At 53.1% G+C, this 25,362-nt stretch overlaps 3 protein-coding genes across 3 annotated transcripts in view; 2 read left to right on the top strand and 1 right to left on the bottom strand.

Annotated features, from left to right (window-relative positions):
- The first annotated feature begins 2,964 nt into the window (after positions 1 to 2,964).
- Positions 2,965 to 6,222, top strand: LOC131495540 (large ribosomal subunit protein eL29-like). Its single transcript, XM_058700555.1, has 2 exons — positions 2,965 to 3,632; positions 6,115 to 6,222. Exons 1-2 carry the CDS (start codon positions 3,063 to 3,065, stop codon positions 6,220 to 6,222), a joined length of 678 nt encoding a protein of 225 aa, XP_058556538.1. The 5' UTR covers positions 2,965 to 3,062.
- A 1,023-nt stretch (positions 6,223 to 7,245) lies between these two features.
- Positions 7,246 to 24,389, top strand: CLEC20A (C-type lectin domain containing 20A). The gene is made up of 8 exons (XM_058700554.1): positions 7,246 to 7,285; positions 10,108 to 10,542; positions 12,044 to 12,109; positions 14,000 to 14,365; positions 15,481 to 15,573; positions 20,280 to 20,399; positions 21,181 to 21,266; positions 23,096 to 24,389. Exons 1-8 carry the CDS (start codon positions 7,246 to 7,248, stop codon positions 23,174 to 23,176), a joined length of 1,287 nt encoding a protein of 428 aa, XP_058556537.1. The 3' UTR covers positions 23,177 to 24,389.
- The window catches only part of RASAL2 (RAS protein activator like 2), a 359,982-nt gene continuing 354,019 nt past the window's right edge, over positions 19,400 to 25,362 (bottom strand). Inside the window, exon 18 of the mRNA XM_058700418.1 lies at positions 19,400 to 23,856. Within this exon, the coding sequence (XP_058556401.1) occupies positions 23,797 to 23,856 (60 nt within the window). The 3' untranslated portion in view covers positions 19,400 to 23,796. The remainder of the gene's footprint in view (positions 23,857 to 25,362) is intronic.

Raw genomic sequence — 25,362 nt, 5'->3', positions numbered from 1 at the left:
TGCCTGCCTGCCTGCCTGCCTTCCTTCCTTCCTTCCTTCCTTCCTTCCTTCCTTCCTCCCTTCCTTCCTCCCTCCCTTCCCCCCTCCCTCCCTGCGGTCCTTGCCTAGAGCTTTCTTCCATGCCACCACCATGCCTGGTGATATCAAGGCAAAGTGTTCCAGGAAGTCATTGCTTTCTCTCTGCTCAGCTTTATGGATTGACCCATTCCGACGCCCTCTACTCACTCATAGTGCTTTGTGCCCTGGAAACCATCCAGTAGGGCGGGTATTTGTCGATACCTTCCCATCCCCCATTCTTCCAGGAGAGAACGCTCTGCTTTTTCAAATTCCTGCAGCAGCCCTGGGGCCACGGCTACACGCCCCCGTGTTTTGGCCCCCATCTGAGCTCCTTCTAGACCCTCCCTCAAGGGTGCAAATCCAGATCCTAGCTTCTGCCGTCCCCCGCGTCTCGCCCGCCTGTTGCACAGCTCAGTTAATGGCAAACAGGGGTGAGGATTAGCCGCAGCTGCATGGCCTCGTGTCCCTGCGGAAGGGCGGGGCAGCGCATGCGTGGACCTTGGTCTGTCCTACTGGGAAGGAGGGGCTTTGGGCCTGTGCGCCTGGATTCTCCGGTTCAGTGATTTCCTGGCGGCCCTGCCAGTGTTTTACTTGCAGGTTGAACTAGGGTCAAGAGTTCACCTACAGAGACGGGGAATCACTGTAGTAAGACGGGTCGTGACTTAACCAAACATTTTGGATGGGTTTATTTTCTTTTCCGTTCACACAACGATCCTAAGATGTAGGGATCATTGGGGGCACCCGAACGGCTCAGTTGGTTGAGCGGCCGACTTCAGCTCAGGTCATGATCTCACAGTTGGTGAGTTCGAGCCCGGAGTCAGGCTCTTTGCAGTCAGCAGAGTCGGCGTCGGATCCTCTGTCTCCCTCTCTCTGCCCCTCCCCTGCTCGAATTCTATCAAAACTAAATAAACTTAAAAACAAAACAAGTAGGCGTTATTGTTGTTTCCATCTTACAGATGAGGAAGCTGTTTAACGCAAACATTGAATCATTTTTCTGCAGTCACAGACCGAGGTGGGGGAGCCATGAAATGAACCCAGGCAGCCTGGCTACACAGCATGTTTAACCTCCTTCCCAGATGTAGGAACATCTCTTTGAGTCTCTGCTTTCCGTTCTTTTGGGTATACGCCCAGAAGTGGAATTGCTGAATTATATGGTAGTTCTGTTTTTAATGTTTTGAGGAACCTCCATACTATTTTCCATAGTGGCGACACCAATTTGCACTCCCATCAATAGTGTACAAAGATTCCCTTTTCTCCACATCCACGCCAACACTTATTTTCTTTCGTTGTTGTTGTTGTTGTTGTTGTTATAGTTCCCATTCTAATGAGTGTATATTGGAAGCTCATTACAGTTTTGATTTACATTTCCCTAGTGATTCGTGATGTTGAGCATCTTTTTTTTCATTTATTAGCTGAAATATTTACTTTTAAAGGAATGCAGTAGGATTTTGGCTTTCTTTTCAGATTAGTTACTAAAACAGCACTTAACTGGAAGAAATAAGTGAAAAATGCATTCAGTGGTAGTTCAGAGTCCAAGGGTTCTTCTTCCTCTTAGGCACCAGGAAGAATGTTTCTTTAGGACACAGGAAGCAGGACTGGATGTCCGTTACTGCGTACAGGCCTGTAGGGGGCGCCCAAGAGCAGAGCACCCTGGGTGCTTCTTCCCAAGGGGTCCAAGTGTCCGGTGAAGGAAGGCTCCAGGGTCTTACCCCAGGTGCCCTATTGCTTTCCCCAGATGTGTAGGGATTAGACGGGCTAGCTGTAGCAGAACATTTCCTTCAAGCAGAAATGGCTCCACAAAGCACAATTCACTTCAGCGAGTCATGTCCACATCCGTAAAATCACCAACAGTTAATGATTCATTTATTCACTTATTCAATAAATATGTGTACCAACTGCCCGTTTGCCAGGCACTGAGACCTATGTTTGCAACAGAAGATGATCGAAGTGGATTTGGGTTACGACCTGAATAAATGCTTCAGAACAGAGAACAGGAACGAAGGTCAAGAGCCTCTCTCCCCAGAGCCCCACCTTCAGCGTGGCCAGTGGTGAGCGAGTAGACTTCAGAGATGTCCCTTTATTAAATGGAATACCGCTTACGGCTCTGCAGTATCGACCAAATGAACAAGGTGCAGCGGGAGCTTCGAGTCAAGTGGGCGTGACGGACGGTTCTCAGCCCAGACAGCTGACTGAGGCTTCTCAGAGGGCAGATGTGCTGCCTCTGTATCACCATCAGTCAGGCTGAGCCTTCAGCTCAAAATGCATCTCCACAGGGGAGAGAACAACTTTCCCCTCTCTTAAGGGAAAGGGAACATTAACTAAGCATCGTCTCCGGGTCTGGGACAGTGTTAGGTACTTTATATGTATGGCGGAGCAACGTTTTCAGCTATTAATTTGTGCCTCTCTTCTAGTGCCCTGGGCAGGATAAGGACCTCAGAGAGGAGCAGCTGGGTGGGTACCGGTCTCTGGGACCATGCTCTGTTGCTGGGGTGGCTCAGCCAAGGGGGCGGGAAGTCGGCAGACCTCAGATTATCCAGGCAAACGGAGATCTCAGTGGTAAGTGGTGCACACAGGGCACAGTGTGAGACTCAGGCTTTGTTCTTCTCCCACTGTGTGTGTGTGTGTGTGTGTGTGTGTGTGCGTGTGTGTGCGTGTGTGTGCGTGCATGTGTGTGTGTTGTGGGAGCAGCCCTGAAAATAGATGAGGCTAAACTTCTTCCTTACCTGGCAGGGTGAGAGCTCAGAGTCAAGATTAAGTTGATTTACATGTTGCCACGGTAGCAGAGTACCTGGAAGTTTCCTGTGCTGTGGCAGGTGTAGAAATGACAGAAGCACCCTGGAAGAGAGTTAGCAGTTTCCTAATAGCACCCACTCAACATATCTCACCATGCCATCCAGCAGGCCCACCCCTGGGCACCCACCTAGAGGGAGTAGGCACATACAACGAGTCTTTCTCTTTCTCTTCTGGTCCAGGGTGCTTTGGGAGCCGCTGGCTTCGGTGTAGACATGGCCAAGTCCAAGAACCACGCCACGCACAACCAGTTGCGAAAACGGCACAGAAATGGCACCAAGAAACCCCAGTCCCAAAAATATGAATCTCTTAGGGGTAGAGAACTCAAGTTCCTGAAGAACATACGCTTTGCCGAGAAGCATAGCAAGAAGCGCCCGAAGAAGACGCAGGCCAACAATGCCAAGACCATGAGTGCACGTGTGGAGGCCTTCAAGGCCCTCGTCAAGCCCAACATCGCAAAGACCGGTAGCCACAAATTCAATCAACTTGCCTGCACCGCTCGCCCCAAGCTCGGGAGGCATGCTCGCGCCCTCGTGGCCAAGGGTCTCAGGCTCTGCTGGCCAAAGTCCGAGGCTGAGACTCAAACCGAGGCCCAGGCTGCAGCTGTGACCCCAGCTCCAGCTCCTGCTGTGGCTCGGGTTCCCATAGGCGCCGCCCGCCACGAAGTCTCCAGTGTAGAGGCTTCTGTCTGCCAGAGTGAGGATGGAAGGATCAAGTGTGATCCCTGGGCATCTGTCTGCATGGGGCTGGTGCCCTCCTGTGCTGTTTGTGCAGATAAGCCTGTGGTAGGAGCTGTCAAATAATAATAATAATAATAATAATAATAATAATAATAATAAAAGAGAACACATATCCACACGAAGACTTGTTCTCGAATGTTCACAGAGGCTTGTGCATGATAACCTCACGCTGGAATAAACAAATCGTGCTATGTTTCTGCCACGGGACAGCACTCAGCCGTAAAGAGGAGGGAGGAACGGACGTTCATGACAACTCGCTGAATCTGACAGACACTGTGCTGAGTGAAATTCCATTCAAACGAAATGCTAGGAAGCAAATCTATAGCGACAGAAAGCAGATGGGTGGCTGCCTAGAGCTGGGGAGGGGGCAGGGATTGCCGCAAGGGGCAGGAGGGAGCATTCTGGGGGGTTGGTGACGTTCCGGAGGCCAAACGTGGCAGCAGTTCCACTGGTGTATACGTGCCACAAACCCATCAAACCGTAGTCTCCAGATGGGTGCATTCTATCGTGCGTGGACCTTAGGACACTTAGGCTGACTCAGAGACGGTCAAGAGGCATGGCTTTATCGCTCACGAGAGATTGTGCAGTGTGTTGAACCCACTACGAAGATTAGTTCACTTAGTCCTCAAAGTACCGTCGTAGGAGAGCCACAATTACCCTCCTTGTCAAGGAATTAGCAACGCTGGTAAGGAATTGTTCAGGAAAACCACCCCCAGTCCTCCTGTGTGTCTCCCTCACTCTGACGCCATGGCCACACTCACAAGGCCTCTGGGCAGGGGGAGTCCCCACAACAAGCAATTCTGTGACACCAGCTCGGGCAGCGGAGGGGCAGGGGAGGTTCCTACAATTCGACTCAGCTCTGACACTGTGCACCTGCAGACAGCGTGGGATCTCATGCTTAAGGGCCCCATCCTAGAAGACCATGCCCCCAGCCCCTGCTTCGGACACCAGCCACGAGTCCAGGTTGTTATCTGAACTTCTGACCAACCGGCTATGGAAGGGAGGTTTCCACAACCTCCCTCCACAACTGAGCCCTTCAGGCTCAGTTAGTTTGCTAGAGGGGCTCCGAGAAAGAAACAGTTTACTTATTAGATACCCGGGAGAAAGAAACAGTTTACTTACTAGATGGCTGGCTGGTTTGTTACAAAAGGATGTAAAAGCCGGATAGAAGAGAGGCCAGAAGAGATGCACAGGAACTTCTGTGTCTTCTCCAAGTACATCACTCGACTCACCAACCCGGGAGCTCTTGGATCCCCGTACTTTGGGGATCTTTATGGAAGTTACATTATGTAGGCATGATCAGTCGTTAACCCTGGAGAGGGCACGGGGCTGACAGTTCCAAGCTTTTCATCATAGGTCGGACGTTCTGATGACCAACTCCCATTCCATCCAGGAGCCCACCCAGAGTCACCTTGTTAGAACAAAAGTCACCCCTGTCACCAGGAAATTATAAGGGGCTTAGAAGCGTTGTGCCAAGAAACAGCAGAGACCGATATACATTTTTTTTTTCTTTTTACATATTTTTCTATTATCTGACAGGACTCAAGGCTTAGGGAAAACCACCTGAGTTGTGCTGGGCTGGGGCGCTGTGGCCACAAAGTGCATCTCTAACAAAGACCCTAGACAGCCATTAGCAGCTCACTTGGTAGGAGAACACCTGCCTGCTCTCCGGGGTGCGGGGATCCTGTCCGAGTAGTAAAGCAAGGGTGGGCAATGCGGCTTCCACTTCGCGGGTACAGATCTGGCTGGTTTGGGAGAAAAGAGGGGCACCTGGGTGGCTCTGTCGGTTAAGCGTCTGACTCTTGATCTCAGCTCAAATCTTGATCTCAGAGTCGTGAATTCAAGCCCCGCGTTGGGCTCTGCGCTGGGCATGCAGCCTACTTTAAAAAAATAAAGAGAAAAGGTGTATATTGATTGTGGGAAAGTGAAGGTTATGAGCCTGTACCTAAGGGTGTGTTGGATCCAGGTGCAAATGCATTCCTACTCTGGGGGGTAGGGAAAGGAGCTATGGGGAATTTCATGAACCCCATCGCTTCCTACAACTGTTTGTCCCTGGGGCGCTTAGGAAGCCTGATGCTCCGTACGTCTCTGTTCCTTTTGTCCCGTCACAGTCCAGTGAAGCTCATGACCGGGGGAGCGGGGCTGTCGTCCCTCGGTCATCACCAGCCCGCGGTGCCTGGCTGAAGCCTCCTCGTTCGTTCGTGGATTCGGGACCTTGGTGTACCAGACAGAGTCCTGGGTGGGCATGGGACTCCAAAAGAAAAAAAAACCCAAACAGCAAATCCTCCTAAGACAAACCATAACGTTGCATCTCTATTGAGAGGTTTTGCTGTGCTTGTGATGAACGAGCGCCTTGTGACTATGGCACAGCTCCTGCCATCTGGGAGCTCTGGGTTTACCAGAGGAAACAGAGGCAAATGGCATTTGGACCCGGAGCGCCAGGGGCGGCCTCAGGGAGATGCTGTGCCTGGCCCCAGGGCGGCAGAGGCCCCCCCACACTCACTGTACTTCCTGGGGTTGTCCCTAGGTGCCCACTGGGAAGCCCTGGGTGCCTTGCTGGGCCCTTGCATCAGGAGACCTGAGGACACCTGGGCGAATGGCCGAGCTGCCCAGTGGGAGGGTTGGCACCATCTAGGCCGGACTGCCAGGCTCTCTTTTCTCCCTGGAGAGCGGCCCTGAGGGGCCCTGGCGCAAATGAGTTCTGCTACTGGGGTGAAGTCATCGGGGGCGGGCACTGCACAAGAGAATATTGTGGCAGGACGTTAGTGCTGAAGCATTAATCCTTTTTTCCTCTTTCCCTTTGCCCTTTCAATCACAGGGGCTGTTTGCCCTTCCCTCTGGGAAGGGTGTGAAGGGGTAGAGCCCAGAAAAGAAACTTCCAGACTCTGGTTTCCCAAAGCTTAGTCCTTAAGGCAATGGAGAGAGTTCTGGACAATAAACAGGATGTTGAGAGGGAGGGAGGGAGGGGGGAGAGAGAGAGAGAGAGAGAGAGAGAGAGGGCTCTTCTTGGTTCCCCGGAAACAGTGCTTTGGGCTCTGGTCTGTGCTTCCTCAGGGAACCAGAGCCCAGACCGGGGGTGGGCGGGGGTTGGGGGGGGCTCTGACGACACTGAAATAGGGCTTCCTGAGGGTCCATCGCCTCCACCCCATGCTTTCCCGTGACCTGAGCTTCAGCTGCTGTCCTGCTACTTCCCACCATGTAGTTAAGTAAGCTATTTCACTTCTCCCAGCCACAACCTTCCTACCTGTAAAATGGGGATCCTGAAGTCTCCCCCTGGTGCTGTGGTTGCTGAGGGTGAGCAGGGAGGATAGTCCAGCAAAGGCTGGGCCACACACTCTAGTTCCTTCTCCCCTCCCCTGCCCTCCCCTCCTTTCCCCTTCCTTCCCCTCCCCTCTCTTTGCTCTTTGACCACCTGGTCCCTGCTGCTTCCCTGAAACGTGCAGAACAGGGATAGTTTCTGCTCAGTTCTGGGTGCATCCCAGCACCCCACACAGTGGCTGGCTCGCAGTAGGCACTGAGTATTTGTTTAGTAAAATCTGTCCGTTTTGGTAGGAAGAGGAGGAGAGTGGAGAGCAAGGAATAAAAACCCAGAAGACCAGGCTCTGCCTCTGCCAGAGGTGAGGACTCTTCCCTCCACCGCCCGCCCTGTGCTGCCGCCATGCTCGTCCGGGGGCTCCCCGTGTCCCTCTGTGTCGCAGGTAAGGCCGCCCCCGCCTGTCCCTGGGATGAAGGCAGGAGGGCGCCAGGCTCCGTGCGTGCCCAGGGCTGGGGTCTGATGGAAGAAGGGGCACCTTTCCCCCGAGGTTCCCAGAGTTTGAGGTTGAAGGGGAGACGAAGTGCAAAAAAATGAATGTTTTTCAGCTGTCAGCTCAGGCGTGGTGAGGGAAGCCTCAGCCTCAGCCCCTGGTTGGGGTCCCCTCACTCCTTCCCCCTGCAAACCCTAGGCCCAGGCCCAGAACTAGAGTTCGCTGCCCTACATATAATGTCACTCATTCATTTCTTCACTTATGCATCCAACCAGTAAATATTTACTAAGTGCCTGGTCAGTGCCACTCGGACGTGGTCCCTGACCTCACTGAGCTTACATTGTAATGGGGGGAAAAGACATTTGGCAAGAAGATAGCAAACAAGATTATTAGACGATGTGACCAGTGCAGTGAAAGAGAGAAGTGGGGTGACAAGAAGGAAGAGTCACAGGGAGCGATCGGCAAGGCAGGGGATTCTTCAGATCACGTGGGTGGCAGGGTTTCCCTGAACAGGGAGATTTGGGCTGGGCCTAAGGAGTAAATGAAATACTGCAAAGAATAAAGGCAGGAAAGGGAGCCGGGGCACAGGGAAGAGCCTGTGTGCGTGAGGAACACATGCAGGAGGCTGTGGTGACCTCGAGAAAAGTAGGCCCAGGACTCCAGGGTTCGCGGGGTGTGGTAAGGAGCCGTGGTCACAGGTGGGAACCCCCAGGACACGAGGAGCGGGGGTCCCCTTGTGATGGGGTGGGGTTAGGGAGTAGAAGCAGAGGGACCCTCTGGGGCCAGTGCTGTCAGCTGCAGAGGGAAAATGGTGGCTTGGGCCAGGGTGGCAGTGGGTGTGGAAAGACCCGGAAAGTTCAAGAAAGTTCCAGATCTGAGGAATGACAGGATTTGCAATGCAATTGGATGCCAAGAATGAGAGACAGGGAGGGACCAGCGATGACCCCTGGGCTGGGACTGGAGATGCTCGTGTGAGTGGTGCCATTCGATGAGCTGGGAGGCCCAGGACAGAGCCCACAGGTAGGGTGGACCTATATGTGTGACTGACGCACAGTGGGACACAAACAGGGAGCCCAGCACCAGAGGCTGGAGTCGGGGACGCGTCAGGACACAGTGTTTACAGCCAGGGTTCCTCAAACTGCAAGTTGTGAGCCATCGGGTGCGAAAGCAATTTAGTGGGCCACAGCCAGTGACTTAAAAAAATTAAACAGAATAGAGTAAAAAATATCAAAGTGAATCACACATCATAAGAGTGATTTTTTTTTTCCTTTTCCCCTTCTCTGATGCAGGGATCCTCCAGCTTTTCTCAGCGACAGGCAGCATCTTGGACTCTGGTGGGTGTGACAAGCTTTGCCCTGTTTGGCAAGAGCCTCATCAGCCCTCTCCCTGTCCTCCTGATTGTACACATTCCGGCCACTGTGTGCACCCAGTTCTTCAGTCTTATTGTCCTCTCCTAGGGCATCTGGTGTGAGGCCGATCCCTTAAGGCCTAGGGACCCCCCCCCCCCGCCCCCACCATCCTGGCACCAGACCCTTTATCCCCCTCCACCCCTGCAGGGCCTGACGGGGCAGAGTAGCCCTTGACCAGCTGTTTGTGAGGACCCCACAAGGGCATGGAGTCAGGAAGGAAGGAAGCCAACATTGAGATCTCGGGGCTTCGGGTTGGCTCTTGGGAGATGTGTGACCTGCTCATTAGTTCCTTCCTTCCTTCCTTCCTTCCTTCCTTCCTTCCTTCCTTCCTTCCTTCCTTCCTTCCTTCCTTCCTTCCTCTCTTCCTCCCTCCCTCCCTTTCCCTCTCTTCCTTCCTCCCTCTGTTCCTTCTTCCCCCCTCCCTTCATCTTTTCCTCCCTCCCTCCCTCCCTCCCTCCCTCCCTCCCTCCCTCTCTTCCTTCCTTTCTCCCTCCTTCCTCCCTCCCTTCCTTTCTTGTTTCTTCCCCCCTTTCCCTTCCTTCCTTCCTTCCTTCCTTCCTTCCTTCCTTCCTTCCTTCCTTCCTTCCTTCCTCCATTCATTTCCTTCTGATGTGCTGGACACTGGGGATATAAGGATGAATGAATAAAGCTCATTCTTTGCTCCCAAGTTGCTTGCACCTGGTGGTGGAGACAGACAAACAAAAAGGTCCTTTCCCTGGGGGTTTTACAAAATTCTGATGCCAGCCCAGCAAATGCAGCTCCTTGCTGCGGGGTGGGCCTGCACATCAGTGTATTCGGAAAACTCCCCAGGTGGTTTTCATGTGCAGCCCTTGTTCTGAGCCCTGCCTACAACAGGGTGGTCCCCTGCTATGATTCAGGGCCTGGCCCCGGAAACTCCTCCCATGGTCCTTGTGTCCTGGCTCTGTCCCTTCCCGCTGGGTGGCCTTGGTCAAGTCCCTTAACTCTCTGGGACTGGGTTTCCTCATTTGCAAAACAGGCATGGTGATGTCCCTCCTGGGGAGTTACTGGAAAGATTCCATGAGCTGCAGGCACACCGAGCCGTGAGGGCTCAGTTAACACGGGGTATTGTTACTAAGCACTAACAAAGGGGCACTGAGCAAATGGGAAGGGTGTAGAGGTTGGGGCAGAGGGCTGAGCAGTTAGTTGGGCAAAGGCAAGTGGGGAGAGAAGGGCCCTGGAGAACGAGGGACTGGGGGGAGCAGGGGGTGGGAAGTGGCCAGTCCTTCCAGGCCCAGAGCGCAGCTTGTGCAAAGGCCCAGAGGCACAGCTGTGTGCGAGGGGAGAGCCCGCGGTAAGGGGTGGAGCAGGGGGAAAAGAGAGGCCTGGGAGGCTCCCTGTGTTGAGGCCGGAAGCTCTTTGGGGACCAGGGGTGGGTTGGGGGCAGCCATGCGCCAACGGCCTCTCCTGTCTCAGCCCTGCGGCTGCTGAACAGTGGCAAGACGTTCTCGAGGGTGGAGGCGACGCTGAGCTGGTCTGAGGCCCTGCGGTACTGCCGGCGGCACCACACGGACCTGGCCGACCTGCAGAGCATGAACAGCGTGAGCAGCATAAGCTCCCTCTACTCCCTCACCAGCAGCACCGAGGCGTGGATCGGCCTCTTCTTCGACGTGCGCGTGCGCGGCCTGAGCTGGTCCAGCGGCTCCACCTTCGCGGCGCCCGTGTGGAGCTCGCTGCCGGTGTTCGCCGAGGGCGTCTGCGCCACTCTGTATTCCGTATCCGTCTTCCCCAACCTCGGGGCCGCCTCGTGCACGGCGCAGAAGCCCTTCATCTGCTACTACGGTGTGTGTTCGTGTGTTCGAGTCCGGTCCTGCGCCCGCTCTTCCTCCGGGGTGGCTTCTCCCGAGCAGGTGGGAGGTGGGGGGTGGGGTGGGGGGCGGGCCCTCTCACGTCCTTCCCAGGACGAGGACGACTCGCTGTTCTCTTCACCCCGCTGCTACACGCGTCTCTGCAGCCTTGGTTTCTATCTCCTCTGTCCCTCATTCCTCCGACTCCATCAGAGACACAAGTGCCAATCAGCGTGGAGAGAAGGTAAAATCTGGGCTGTCCCCTCCTGCCGGTTAGGGATTTGGGAGAAGAGGGAAAAGAAAGGGAGGAAAAAGGAAAAGCGGGTGGGGGATCCGCTTGCATCTACGCAGCAAAGGCAGCGGAATTCAGCGTTGCTCTTCCCACAGAGCACAGGTCCGGTTTTACCTCTCATGGTGGCAGGGAGAGTAGTGGATGGGAACCAACCCCTTCGGACATCCCAGCAGGAAATCGGCGGTGCTCAAGGGCCCCGTCCTGACCCCATCTTGGCCCCATCCTGCCCCTGCTGGTCCCTCTCTGCCCATGCCACCGTCCCGGGGGGATCACACAGGGGGATAGTTACAGACCAGAGGGCACTTTTCTGGTCAAAAGCGCCAACTTCTGCTTTTCTGTGTCACCCAAACCCCTCAAACGGGCACGGAGCACAGCCGGACACCTCCCCTGTTTTCCGCGACGCCGCGCCTGTCATGGGGCCTTGAAATACAGCCCACGGGGGCGAGGCTTGACCTTCAGATTCCCAAGCCAGTAGAGACAGTCAGGAGTGCTGGATGTGCAGGGGTGGGAGCCCCTCAAAGAAAGGGCCCTGGGCGCAGGCTCTCCCCTCCTCCCTCTGGTGTCCTTGGGCTCCACTGAGGCACGTCCTGACTCCACAAGTCCACCTCCCTGGTCTTTGGGGGGGGGGGGGGGGAGGGTCTGCCCTGCCCCCACAGTCAGTTCTCAACACAGAATGAGCTCTTAAAAATACAAACCAGGTCACTCTGCTCCAACACATTCAATAGGTGGCTTAGCACTTAGGGTCACGTCCCTTTTGAGGCCGACCAGGCCCTGCCTGACCTTTTTGGCCTCATCTCCTCTCCCTGCCCCTGGCCACACTGGCGCTCTGCTCCTCAGACACACGCTGCCCTTTCCCACTTAGGGGCTTGGCCTTCGCTCTGCCTGGGGATCTCCTTCTACCACTTTGCAAGGCTGGCTCCTTCATATTCTCTTCAAAAGCCAGGATCCTGTGTGTCTAATTTCTGCTATTTTCCCCAGGCCTAGAACAGTGTCTGCCACAAAACAGGGGCTTTCTCTGTCTCTCAATCTCCCTCTTTCTCGTCCTGTATATATTTCTCGCCCTGTATATATTTCTTGAATAAATGTCACAGGGATGGAGAAAGCTGTTTACCCTGGAGCCCAAGGCATCTCCTGGCTTCCGCTTGGTTCCCGGTGCCTGCAGGGGTTCCCTCCCCGTGACGCGTGCTCTGTTTCTGTTTTCCAGACCCTGCTGTGGGGCACCGCACCCCCACAGAGCCCGCTCTCAGCCCAACCACCTCTCCAAAGCCAGGTACGCACCTGGGAGCTCTGCCTGCCCTCTGACTTGTCCACCTGGGCTGGCGGGCAGGGTCATGCCACCTGTGTCCCCTCTGCTCCTCCCTACCCTTGGCCTGGCTGAGGGATCCTCTGGCTTTGCTGTCCCCGGGCTGAACCCCGTGGAGAGAATCAGTCCAGTTTTATTATTCAGAGGAACCCAGACAGGGAAGGGACTTGCTCAAGGTCTCCAACCAGAGAGGGGCCGTTAATGGCCCAGGCTGCATCCCAGCTCTGGTGAGGCCCCCGCTTCCGTGGTGGGTGAGGGGGACTTCCCTTCTGATATTCCTGCCCTGGAATCTTCTGTTTTTAATTGTTTTTTAAGTTTATTGATTGATTTTGAGAGAGACAGAGAGAGCGAGCAGGGGAGGGGCAGAGAGAGAGAGAGAGAGAGAGAGAGAGAGGGAGAGAGAGAATCCCAAGCAGGTTCCACACCGTCAGAGCCCGACGCAGGGCTGGAACTCATGAAACTCGAGATCACGACCTGAGCTGAAACTAAGAGTCGGATGCTTAACCAACAGAGCCACCCAGGTGCCCCCTGCTGTATATTTCTTTAAACTTTCTTCACATCGGGTATAAAGAATCCATGACAAAGGGAATGCACTCCCCACTCCCTCTGCTTTATAGAGCCGGTTTTCCGCACGCTACGAAATACGGAGCTGTAGAGTGAAGATGGCCGGGCGTCCAAGGTGGACCTCGTCTGAATCTCATCTTGCCATTTAATACGGCATGAGTTTGGGCACATCATCACCAACACGGGCCCCCGCTTTCCCACCTGTATGATGAGGTTGATAGCATCTACCTCTCAGGATTATAATGAGGATTTAAAAAGATGACGTCTGCCACATGCATAGCTCGGGGCTGGGGAGTCCTCGCTGCATAGAGGATAGCTTTAAAAAATCAGTTTAGATAGGGAAAATGAGGGAAACATCAGGCAAATCTTGCCGGGCTTAGGTGAACCAGGATGTGTCAGAGTTTGGGAGGCCCTGTTTGAATCTGAGGATGTGGCTCTCTGTTCTGCAAATAGAGGTGTTTCCTTCATCGGGTCTCTGGAATCAGTCCCTCAGGATCTGGCACCACATCCTTTCCCGGCTCCCACTGTTTAGAATCGGATGCGTGGGCTTGTGTGCTACACATGAGACAGGCCTGGCAAGGGGCGGTCGTGGGGGGTTGGCCCAGGCCAGCCTCCCGCAGAGACTGGGGAGGGAGGGTGCGGGCTACGGGAGGCCGGCATCCTGGGCTGTCTGAGCCCCGCTGGAAGTCGGGCCCACTGGGATGGGCACGCTCTGTCTTTTCCCTGGCTCTCCAGATATGATGGATATCACCCCCTCTCTCTCTCCTGCCTTAGCCCTGGAGCCTCCTGAGAGCCAGCGCCATAGTTAGAGCTGCTGGAAATCACAGATGAGGCTGCCTCTAAAGTAGGATTGTCCCATTTTCCTCCTCCCCTCCCCATAAAGGGTCACTACCTTTTAATCAAGTGCTAATTATTTGCACGCACGGTGCGAAACCAGTTGCATACATGGTTTCATTTAGGCCTTTAAATTAGTCTAGGTGCTATTATCCCCATTGCGCAGATGAAGAAATGGAAACTCAGACTTAGCTTGTAAGGACTTTAGCCACCAGCAGGGCTCTTCATCCCCGCCTTTCCTAATTTGCATTCTCTCCGCTGCTGCCATGATAGCCCATCCATTCTCCCAATGTGGTGTTTAGTCTGCCTATAAAATGGTGGGTTTCCTCAAATCCAACACCCAGGGTCCGGGACAAGGGCCCGAGTCAGACCCGAACTCTGTCCCAGGGGAGCAGTGAGGCTTGGTCTGTCAGAGATCCAGGACCTCAGGCCTGCGGTCTCCCTGTTTTTTGCCCCCAGCTGTGGTCCAGATTGGCCGACAGACCTTCCTGCGATTCGACCAAGAAATGACCTGGCCGGAGGCCCTGCGGTATTGCCACAGCCACCACACGGACCTGGCCGACCTGCAGATGGTGACCGACGAGGCGGGCAAGGAGGCCTTGAAGTCCATCACGAGTGAGACCGAGGCCTGGATCGGCCTCTACTTCAACGCGACCTCTGGGTCTCTGAGCTGGTCGAGCAACCTGGGTGCCAGCATCCCCACCTGGCTTCAAGTGCCCGAGCTGGGGACGGGACTGTGTGCGGGGCTCCGCACCTACGCGCGCTACTCCCCCCGAGTGTATTCGTTGGCCTGCTCTTCCCTGAGACCCTTCATCTGCTTCTATGGTGTGTGACAGTCTGTCCCCACGGGCCCTGGGCTTACCGAGGGTAGAACGGGATGGGACATGGGTTTATTGAGCAGCAGGAGACGCTGAGGTTGGACCCAAGGAAGAACCTCTAGACCCTGAGGGTAAGAGGAGCTTCTGAGGGAGCCTGAAAGAAGGAGTGGAGCCCATCGAGCCTCAGGGCATTAGCAGTTAGCAACGGTGATTAGTTTTTGGGCAATGCAGAGGTTCAAAGCATGGACTTGGGAATCTCACACGGGCTTTACCATTTGCTAGAAATGAGGTGCATGGTGGCATCTCTGAGCCTCCTTTTCCTCTCCTGGAAAATATATTTAACAAATGGCTTCGGAGACTGAATGAGAATGTATAGAACAAACCTAGCAGAGACCCTGGCACAGAGTAGGCGCCCAGCAGATGTTAGCGGTTGTCAGTGTTGTTGAACTCTAAGTGCACGTGAACCAGAGGCCTGCCTGGCTATTCTGGATCTTGTGTAGAGTGTGTCCTCAGCAACAGGTGCGTCCTGCCTTATCCTTTTCTTCTCTCTTTTTTTTTTTCTTTCTTTCCTGCCTTCTTCCCTCTCTCTCCCCTCCCTTCTTCCTTTCCAGTCTTCTTTACTTTTTGTAACAGCTTTACGGCATATAGTCCACATACCTTAAGAATCACCCTTCTTAAGTGTCTAACTCAGTGGCTATTAGTAGTCACAGGGGTGTCCAAGCGTCACCACTAATTTTAGGACATTTTGTCACCCCGAAAGGAACTCCTTGTCCTCGAGCAGTCACTCCCCAATCTCCCTCACCCTCAGCCCTGACAGCCGCTAATCCACTTTCTGTGATATGCCTGTTCTTGGCTGTTTCTTTTGGTGGTTTGGATTTGATGAGAATGGGGATCCTTATCTACCAAGGAAGAATGATGGTCCCTCCCTTGCAGGGCTCCTCTGAGGATTAAAGACACGGCAAGCCCCCGCCCGCAGCCGGCACACGCACATGCACGCATGCACACTGAGCTGGCTGAGATGGGCAGCTGGTGGGGCTGCCGGCAGGCCTTAGGGGAGGCAGACCTGGGGGCGCTCTGTGCCAGGTCGGCCCTGTCCTCACCACTCTCCTTCCTTACTCGCAGACCCTTCCGTTGGGCACTGGGAGCCCACAGCTCTCCAGCCATCCTTTCACGCTCCCTCCTCAGAAGTGGCCGTGGAGACAATGCGCAGGCCAAGTACGTGCCTGTTTTCGGTTCTGTGTGGGTGCTTTGGACCTGTCCTTGGCTGGGTCCCAAGGTCTCGGGGTCTGAGAGCTGGAGAGGTCACCTGCATGCCCCGTGGGGTCTGCCCAGAAGAGGATTTTCCAGCCCACCCCCATCCCCTGCAGGGCCAGCTGGGGTTGGAGAAGGGGGACTCAGTTGCCATCAACCTCCCCCTTTGACCTGGGCCACTAACTTGCAGTTCCAGGGTGGGAGGCTCAGGAGAAGCTGTGTGCACCCCCAGTGAGGTGATGAGGGCCAGCCTGGGAGACGGAGGGGAAGACTCTGGGCAGTGCTCCTGAGAAGTCATCAGAGAGGCCTTTGAGGTTTAGCATCCAGAGGGGGAACCACAAGAGAGGTGCCTGTCGAATCCATTGTGATTCTGGGCTCCTCTGGGTGGAGAAAAGATTCCAGATGAGTTGTTGGGACTATGTGTGGGGACATGTTGGGAAACACAGTGATTGCCCTCCTACAGCATTTTTAAATTTCTGAAACATCTTCATAGCTATTACCTGATTTTGCTTTCCAAGAGTTCTGAAGCTAAGTAGGGTAGTTGAGGGCAGAATCACGGTTCTCCTGGCTTTGTTGCAGATTCCTATATCTGACAAAGGTATTCTTGCCTTTTCTGAGGACACAGAGAAGTTAGGGAACTTGCTGATAGTTGCACAGAGCTTTATTTATTCTGGGGACACAAAGAAAAATCAGGGGCCGCTCTCAAGGAGCCCAAGGTGTTGATAGTTGGTGTTGTGTGTATAGGCACAGGCATAATGGGGACATAGGAGGGGAGTGTCTCAGTCCCTGTAATCATCTGGATTTTCTGGAGGAAGTGATTCTGTTTGTGTTTTGGACCACGAGAAGGAATTAGCTTGCAAAAGGGAGCGGGGGGAGTGCAGGTAGGAGCTGCAGGTGGGGTGCGGTGCTTAGCGTTGAGCGGGGACACCCTGATCCTACAAGGAGAACTCCCTGTGAGCTGCGAAGGAACGTGGCCCTCATCCTGACGGCAACAGCGCCAGGGCCTGGGCCTGTGGTCAGATTCGGTAGAGAAACTGGGTACCATCCTGTCCTCTGCTTCCCACGTGAGGTCTAACCTGGCCCCTGTCTGGCCGCCCCAGGCCGGGCGCAGCCCGGTCGGCACTGGGAGCGCAGGGCCAGGCGTGGAAGAACCGCAGGGCCGCCGCAGGGCCCCGGGAGCCGCGCGCCCCGCGCGCCCCGCCTCGGCCGCTGGACGCCACCCGTCGGGTTCCTTGTCCCACGGCCCGGGCCTGGTGGGGATCCCGGGCGCGGGGCGCCCCTCGCGAGCCTTCTCTCCTGCCGCCGGGACCAGCGCCCGGCGCGGCTCCCGCAGCGAGTCAGCCCCGGGCCTGGCAAGTGCGCCCCCCGCGCGTCCCGCTCCCGAGAGCCCCGCGGCTCCCCAGCCAGGGGGACGGCTGCCCCGCGGCCTCCGGCCCAGCCTGCGCGCCCCGGGGACTCCTTACCCCGCGAGGAAGGGACCGGGACCCTGCTGGTAACTGTCCAGAGCGCGACCTTGGCCCCACGGCCCGGGCCTCCCCGCGGAGCGCGGCTCGCCCTCCGGGGACGCTGTCTATCCCCCCCGGGGGGGGAGCGGGGAGCCGGGCCCGCTCTGGCCGCCACTTCGAGCCCTGCCACCGTCCACGCGTCCCCGGAGGTCCCCCTTACCGAAGGCAAGTCCGCGACTCCGCGGGAGGCAGCAGCGGGGCCCGTGCCCGGCTCCACCCTCCGTTCCCCCAGGTCGGCCCCAGACAGCGGCTCCCGGCTTCCAGGGAGCTTCCCGGGGACAGAAGAGAGCGCCTGGGGACGTTCCGCTCACCGCGCTCCCGGAGCGGGCAGCCCCCAGCCGGCCGCACGCGGGGAGGACGCCTGGGAGACGGCTAAGTGAAACAGGTAACCGCCCGAGTCGCCGCGGGTTGGGGACGCCACACCAGCCAGGCCCCGGCGCCCGGCTGCTCCTCTGCGGTGACAGAGCCTGAGGCCCCATGCCCAGGCTACAGGCCAGGAGGTTGAGGGCGGGGTCGTGTGCTGGGCCACAGTCTCCCTGCCCTGGCTGCATTCCTGTCCACTCTATGGGTGCAGCCAGAGCCAGGGCACCTGCTCAGCCTCACTGGGTAATAATTTAAGGGGGCGGGGGGGGGGGGGGGCGAATCCAGGGGAGAAACAGGCTATTTGGGCTGTAGGAGTCTGATAGCCAAGGGTTGGAATGTTGACCCTACTACTGACAGTGTGGCCTTAGGCAAGTTTCCTAACTTCTCAGAACTTCATTTTTTCTCATCTTTGAAGTCAAGAAAAATACCAGTGTCATGAGCTATGGTCCAGTGCCTGGCATCTGACAGATGCTCAATAAATGGCAGTTATACTACTCTAATCTCAATTCACTAGTGAAATGTTTAGTGATTCATTCCATCTCCCGCCTCTGTCCTTACTCGACAGACGGGGCTGGCCTCGTTCTCATTTTATTAATTATAAATGATTATGAATGATCAGATTATGAATTATTGAGATTGTGGAATCTCACAGGGCAGGGGCTGTCTTGTGCCTCTTTGTATCTTTCCTAGGCCTTGAACAGTGATTTACACGTTGGTGGATGATTGAATTCAACAGTCACTTCCTGAGTGCTGGTTTTGAACAAGGCATTGAACTGAGGATACCAAGGAAAGCAGGACCTGTTTCCTGTTTTTAAAAGAGCTTAGTCTAATAGGGACTAATAGAGACAACAGTCTGATAAGTGCTGAGCCAGAAGTGTGACCTGAGGGCCTTGGCAGGAAAGTGACTCATTCATTTTGCCTGGAAAGGTGGCGGTAATTGGACAAAAAGTTCATGGAGGATTTTAGGCAGCAAACACTAGAACATTCTTCCTGGCAGAGGGAACAGCACAGCAAAAACGAGTAGGTGTGAAAACGTGTGGTTTGGGAATGAAAGCAGTCTGATGTAACCAGAGTGTAGGTCACGTATTTGGGGAGGGAGTGACAAAGGAAGAGGGAAAGAGGGACAAATTCTGAAGGACTTGACCTTGCGGCAGGTGGAGGCATCGGAGGTTTTCAGCAAGCGAGCAAAACGCTCAGAGCCGTAGTTGATAGAAGCAAGGTGGCTATAATGACAGGGGACAATGCTTGTCGTGACAGGGCGTTAAAGGGGCAAAGCGCGGTTCAACATTATACATGTAGTGCACTCAACGGCACACGGAAGGGAAACCCCCACCTGTGCCTAGCAAAAAAAGACTGGACGGAAATGTGTAGAAATGTTGACAGTGGTTACAGTCGGGTGATGAGACTATGCGTGTTTCTCCCATTCTGTGTGTCTGGATTGTACAAAGTGATTCATTTCACCAGAGGAATGTGCAGTGCTTCGGGCGGGGAAAGAAGCGGGCATTTGGACAGGAGGCCGACCAGGAGAGGAGGGGCAGGAAGGGCACGTGTGGGGCCAGCAGCGTGAGGAGGGGCGGGAGGGAATTGGTTTTAGGCTGTTTGCAAGTGACGTTAACTGAAGAAATACAGATGCAAACACATTTTTAAAAAAAGCTCAGCTTTGTTCACTGAATCACAGAAATCCAAACTAAAAGCGAGATGAATTTTTAAAACGACTTTTTTACTTACCAGCCAGGCAAAGATTGGAAGGGGTGAACGTGTTGATGAGAAAGTGGAAAAATCAGCGATCCTAGGCACTGGATGGGAGAGCAGACTGGAGCGGCCCTTCTGGCGGCGTGTCTGTTCTGAGATGGAAACACCCTCTCAGACAGAAGCCCTGTTTTGGGGAATTAAGAAATAATAGTACGAGGTGCACACTTACATATGCGTCCTCCACACAGGGCTCTTTTATTGCAGCACTATTACAGTGAGAAGTCGGAGGCAATCTAATGTCCATTGAAAGCAGATGGGTTAAGTAAGTTATGGTACATTCAATGAAATACTATGCAGCGTTTAAAGAGAGTAAGGTAGATCTTTATGCATTCAAATTATAAAACCCAAGTGTGTGAAGAATATTCTATAGCAAACTGTTAACAGTGGTTGCCCCTGGGTCAGGGGAGGGGATACTTTTGTTTAAATATTTTACAATAATATACCACAAAAACAATATGATCGTTCCATATTTGGAAAAAAAAAACAAAAAAGACCTTTGCAAGGCACCGACAGGGGTTTGGTGACTGGACAGGAGAGGGAGTCAGAGAGCAGCTGAGGACCCTGGGGTCTCTGGGCCTCAGGAGACGGGCAGCCACATAGGGGAGAGGAGGTTGTTGGGGGGAGGCTGAGCTTGGTTTTGGAATACCTTGAGTCTGAAGTGCTGCTTCTTGATGGCGACGTTAGGGGTCCCTGACTGCCAACGGTGGGGGCTCCGGGACGCCGGCAGAGCCATGAGGGCATCGGGCCCCTGGGGTGTGAAAGAAAACATCTGCCCCTGGGAAGAGTTCTCATAATACTGCCCAGGCCCCACAAGTCCTGCTGTCAGGGACGCTCTCTGGGGGACGATGGCGTAACAACCGAGGGGCTGGGTATGTGAGCCTGTGGGGGCGGGTCAAGATCTGGCCCGGACGGTCGGTCTCTGCAGCGGCTGTGTGCAGAGCGGTCGGTGGCTCTCCGTGCCCGTCTTCTAGCTCAGGGGCAGCCACCAATCTCAGACCACCCTGCTCCCGGCCGTATTTGCAATGACTCCTTTATTTCCCCCTCCTATAGCTGTGACCACTGAAGGAGGTGGCAGTGCTATGAGAGAGACAGCTGCCGCCACTCAGGCCCAACGCGTGAGCTCACCCGAACACCCAGAGTCTAAAGGCAAAACTCCAGCGCCAGCATCAGGTAACTGCCTCTGGTCACCAAGGACCCGCTCCGAACAGCGGAGCAGTTAAATCCGGACGGCCGCTCCTTAGCACAGGGCACCCGAGACCTTTTCGTGAGACAGCATCAAGTGCAGGGAAGGGAACCGGAACAAAAGGAACAAGGGCGAGGAGCCTGGAGCTAGCGACCTGACTACTGTTAAAGCTCGGGGAGCAAGTATCCTCCCTTCAGAACCTCCTCTTCCTCAGCTGCAGAAGAGGTGCAGTAAAAACTACCCTGCCTCCATCACGGGGTTGTTGCGAGCCAACGATGAGGTAATTATGCAGTGGGGCGTCATAAACTATAAAATGCTCTACAGATACAGGGTAGCCCTGTCACGAGGCTGCATGTAGTTCCCGGGAAGATGACAGCGGCTCGTGGCCCAAGGCTGAGCGTGTTTATTGGCTCAGAGAACCTACTTAGAGCTTTCCGGGGTAGCGTTGGCCTTTAAAATGTGGGCCCAGGGATAGGTGAGTATTTCCAGCACGGTGCGGAGTATCTGCTTAATGGATTTGTTAAAAGGAAGGGGGGAAATACAGGAGAGACAGAGAAGGGGAGGACTGCCTGGCCGCGGCCACTGGCTGGTTAGTCCTAATTGTGGCTGAGCATCCTCCAGCCCAGCAGTTTCTTTCCTCTTCCTTTTTGAAATCCTAAATCTCTGTGCAGCATCTGTGGTGTCCAGTGGGCAGTCCTGTTGAGAACTTCAAGCGTCTGACGACAATAGGCTAATTTTCTCTGAACCAGGCAGCCCTTTCTTTTTCAGGGCAGGTCTTTGGAATCCTGAAAGCAGATTTTACCATCCCAGCTCTCCTGGACCCAGAAGATGTGAAAGACCAATTTTTGAGTGAGGTGAGACTTCAGACCACCCCTGCTTTTGGTCAGATGGCTTGACAATGCAAGGTGACACCGTCAAAACCAATAAACCTGGAGGAAAAGCTTGGGAACAGTAGCTCCTCTGTTCCCACTGCTGTTCCCACGCTGGCACATGGTGACAGGTTGGTGCCTGTGCTGAGACTTTTTCAGATCTTTTTCTTCTCTCTGTAACATGTTTCTTGAGCTGTTTGTTTGTTTGTTTGTTTTAAATGAAGACAGCGTAATCAGAAGGACCTGTATTGGGGTCTGGCTTTCTACTTGTTAGTCCTGCGACCTGGGGCAAGTAATTTAATCTTTCTGAATATCAGTTTTCTCACGAATTAGGGCCAATGAAACCTAATTCATATGGTTGGTATTAAGTGAAATATTCCAGATAAAGTGCTTAGCAAATTAGCACGTAGTAAGTGCTCAATAAATACAAACATTAGCTATTATTACCAGCATCACTGTTGCTCATCCGAATATACATTTGTTCCAGGCTCCCCACCCTGCCCAGTCCTCTGTTCTTTTAAAGTATTATGAGATGGGACATTGTGAAGAGGAAGAAGTGTTCCTAAATACTGCAGCAAAAGCTTGAAGCACGTTTTTCAATTATACCAGAGAATGATCGTTAAGATGTCAGAGTTAGAGAGTTCCTTACAGGTCATCTAACCAAATCCTGATGTTACAAGAAAAGAGGCTGGCATTTATCTGGTAGCTCACTGCAGTTTACTCACAGGCCAAAGAAAGAGCCCCTGGCAACTCGTTCTAAAACCTCACAAACTCGTTTCTAGAAAGAACGGTGGTGTGCGCGTGCGTGTGTACGTGCACGCGCGCGTGCACAGGCCCGTCCGGGGCCCTGGGGAGGAACGAGCGAGCCCTCCGTGCATTTCGCTGTTGAAAGAGGAACAGGTGCAAATGATGCAAGTGATGCAATTGGACATCGGATCGTTATTTTAGAAGTTCAGTAAGACCGCAGTGCCGAGTACTGGGTTTCCAAAAGTCAAGGACTCTTTTTTTTTTGGGTGTGGGAGGGAACCAAACCGGAAACCATCTTCCTTCTCTGCAAAAGTAAAGCCAATAATGGGAAAATTGGGGTCAAAACGGGGAATTCCGCCTTCTGGCCACCTCTGTGGGAATGTATCTGTTCCCTATTAATGGGGACAATTTCTGCCTCACAGCTTTAAAGGGTGGAAATGGTGGCAACCATGTGTGTGTCGGAAGGTAGAGTATATAGCATTAGTTTTAGCCGCATTTTAAATTGAAAACAGAAGGCAAGGAAACACACCTGCAGCCAGCTTGTCCCCATTCCAGGGACAGGGACAGAGAGACATTGTAACAGATGCACCCAGTGCTCAGGGCTCAATATGCACTAGTGGTTGTTAACCCCAGCTGAAGTTACGGCCTGGGGAAGCGGGCGGGGAAGCCCAACCCCAGTCCCTAGAGAGATCAGTGACCCGGTCGGTGGTGGAGCTCAAGAGGCATCTTTTCTGATTTCAAAGTTCAGTAGTGATTCTGATAAATGGGACTGAGAAGCACCGGTAAGTCATTTGTTTCAGCCCCGTTTGTCATCAGACTCTCCGGACCCCCCCCTTGGAGGGGGTGGGCAGTGGTGGTGGAGGCGGTGGTCCTCCTGTCCTAACACAATTGATTCATGTACTTTCCCGTTGGGGTAGGTGCGATCCTTCACAGAGACTGGTGGGGGGCGGGGGGCGTAGGTAAGAAAAAGAAAGGGTATGGCTGGTCACAAAGGGCATAGCGGTGGGCAGTTTAGGCCGGGAGGTCACAAGACAGCAACGGCAGTTTCTCTCTGTTTGCTGTTTCAGATCCGAGAAGTCTTAAAGCTTACGTTAGGTCACGAGCAATTCAGACTGAAATGGGTTGGCTTTGAAGTGAACAAAAAATAGCCCATGTCGGCAGACCCGGAGCCTTCTCACACCATCTTGTCTGGATTTTGAGTGACTTTTGGTCTACGATGCTAGCAGATGAGAACACACGTTTGTTCCAGGCGCTCAGAAATAACTCCGGATATACGAAGAGGTGACTACAGAGCTACACCTGTGAGGAAAAACTGGCATCCCTGGATTTTATAGGGTGCAGGAGGTAAGCAGAGGAAGATGGAGGCATCTGGGAACAGTAACCTTGAGAATGACAACCAAACAGGCACCCAAACCCCAACGAGACAACACCAGTCCTGAAACAAACCGCATTCATCTCCCTGGAGAAGAAAGAGAGGACAGTGGTGGCTGAGAAGCGGAGGGAGGCCACACTTCCGGAGAAGCGGAGGGCACTTTCCTCACTAGCCACCCGAGCTGTTACAGAGACCTCAGGCCGTCCAGAGTGAGGAGCTCTCCGAGGGCATCCTCGCAATACGACACATTAATGGTGGGTTTGTCCTCCTCCATCCGAACACTCTTTGCCTGTCCGGTGGGAAGTTCTCCAACACGTTGTCCTCAATGCTAAGACAGAACTTCAGAAGAATGTTCCCGTAAGCACGTCCTTTCTGGTTTTTCGCCAGGTGTTCTAATCATCCAGATACATGCTCGAAGTAAGGTGGTAACATGTCAAATACAGTGGCAACTTTAGTCTGAAATGTTTAAAGTTAAAGTTTATTTGTATTCTTTGTAGGAATAGCAATAAAAGACCTCAAACGTATCTATATCTGTACATGTACAAGAACCATCAAAAATTATTCACAGAACAAAAATAAATCTTCTTTAGAACAAACCCAGGTAATGAAATGCAGATATGGATCTCACGTATGGAATAATCTAAGTGCTACCGGCACAAAAATATGGCTTTAAAAGTAAAATAAAATCTTGGGTTTTGTTTTTCTAAGGTGTATTTCTCTTTCTTGAAATAAAAAATAAATTATTTAGAGCTATCATTGTAAAATAGTCATGTGCATTAACACATTCTTATTAAGGCCCTGGAGATGAAGAACAAAATCAAATTTAGAAGGTAAAACTCACAGGTGTGATTCAGGTCAGTGTGCTGTGCCGTCTGCTCGAGTTAGTTTTAATGCAACTAGGAAATATCTAAGCACCAGTCAAAACTCAACCTTTAGTATTTATCTCAGAAAACTTTTCTGCAGGATGGTGGTCATTGAGTCAATTAGCACTTAACCTTTTGGTGAACTGGGAATTCAGAATTTTCCCTTGGGAGTTTAGAAGTGACCTAAGTACAATATTTAGACATAAACCTTTGTACTCCCTCCCACAGACGATGGAGGCCCCCAGAACACAGCTTCTGTGGAAATCTTTCTACAACAACAGAGAAATCTGGCTCTAGGTCCCAAACCAAATCATTTCCTAGTGAAGTATGAGAGCATCTGAATGAAAAATAGGAAATGAATAGGAAATTACAATGCATGCTGAGATATGGGCAAATGACCACTTTGCTTTCCTGGGGTGACCCCAGATTTGCCAAGTCTTGCCGGGTTGGTTCCTCAAATACCTGAAGATAAACTGATTAGGAACCAAAGCTGCTTCTTTCTGGATCCTACTCTCAGATCGATCAGTGACATTCAACTTTCTTTCCATCCCTCCCCGTGGTATGAATGACGATATCTACGTCAAACCAGATCAATTTCAAGTCAGTTGAACTTACATACACACGTAACACATACCGTACGTTTTAAAGAGGAACGAACCACGGTTATAACGTGTAACAAATGAGAGCAGAAAATCTATAAAGCTCAAGAAATTCTGAGAATCACTGCTCCGTAAGTGATTAACATTCAGAAAATGGAAGCCCTAGGAATTGTGTGTTTTGGGTTGGGGGTGTGTGTGTGTTGTCTACAGAGATTGCCTTTCTTATCCATGTATTTTAAGATCAGGCAAAGGATATCAGTTCTGTTCCCTTGAACCTTTGGGCTACCGAAAGGCTGCTATACATGAGTCCCCTTCTGCATCATGTGTGTTCCTCACGCTCTTTCACTCTTCATAAGATATTTATTCTATCTCATGCAAATTTCATCACTTTTGTCCTTGCTAAACTCAAGAGCATTCATAATTGGGTCACGACAAGAGGATGCTTCTAAAACTAATAACACTCACTCAGACACGGAAAGAGATTCTACTTAAAACTTCAA

This window comes from Neofelis nebulosa, chromosome 15 (genome assembly GCF_028018385.1).
Source record: "Neofelis nebulosa isolate mNeoNeb1 chromosome 15, mNeoNeb1.pri, whole genome shotgun sequence".
NCBI lineage: Eukaryota > Metazoa > Chordata > Mammalia > Carnivora > Felidae > Neofelis > Neofelis nebulosa.
The sequence above is the reverse complement of the archived record's forward strand: the minus strand, read 5'-3'. Positions and strand labels throughout refer to the sequence as shown.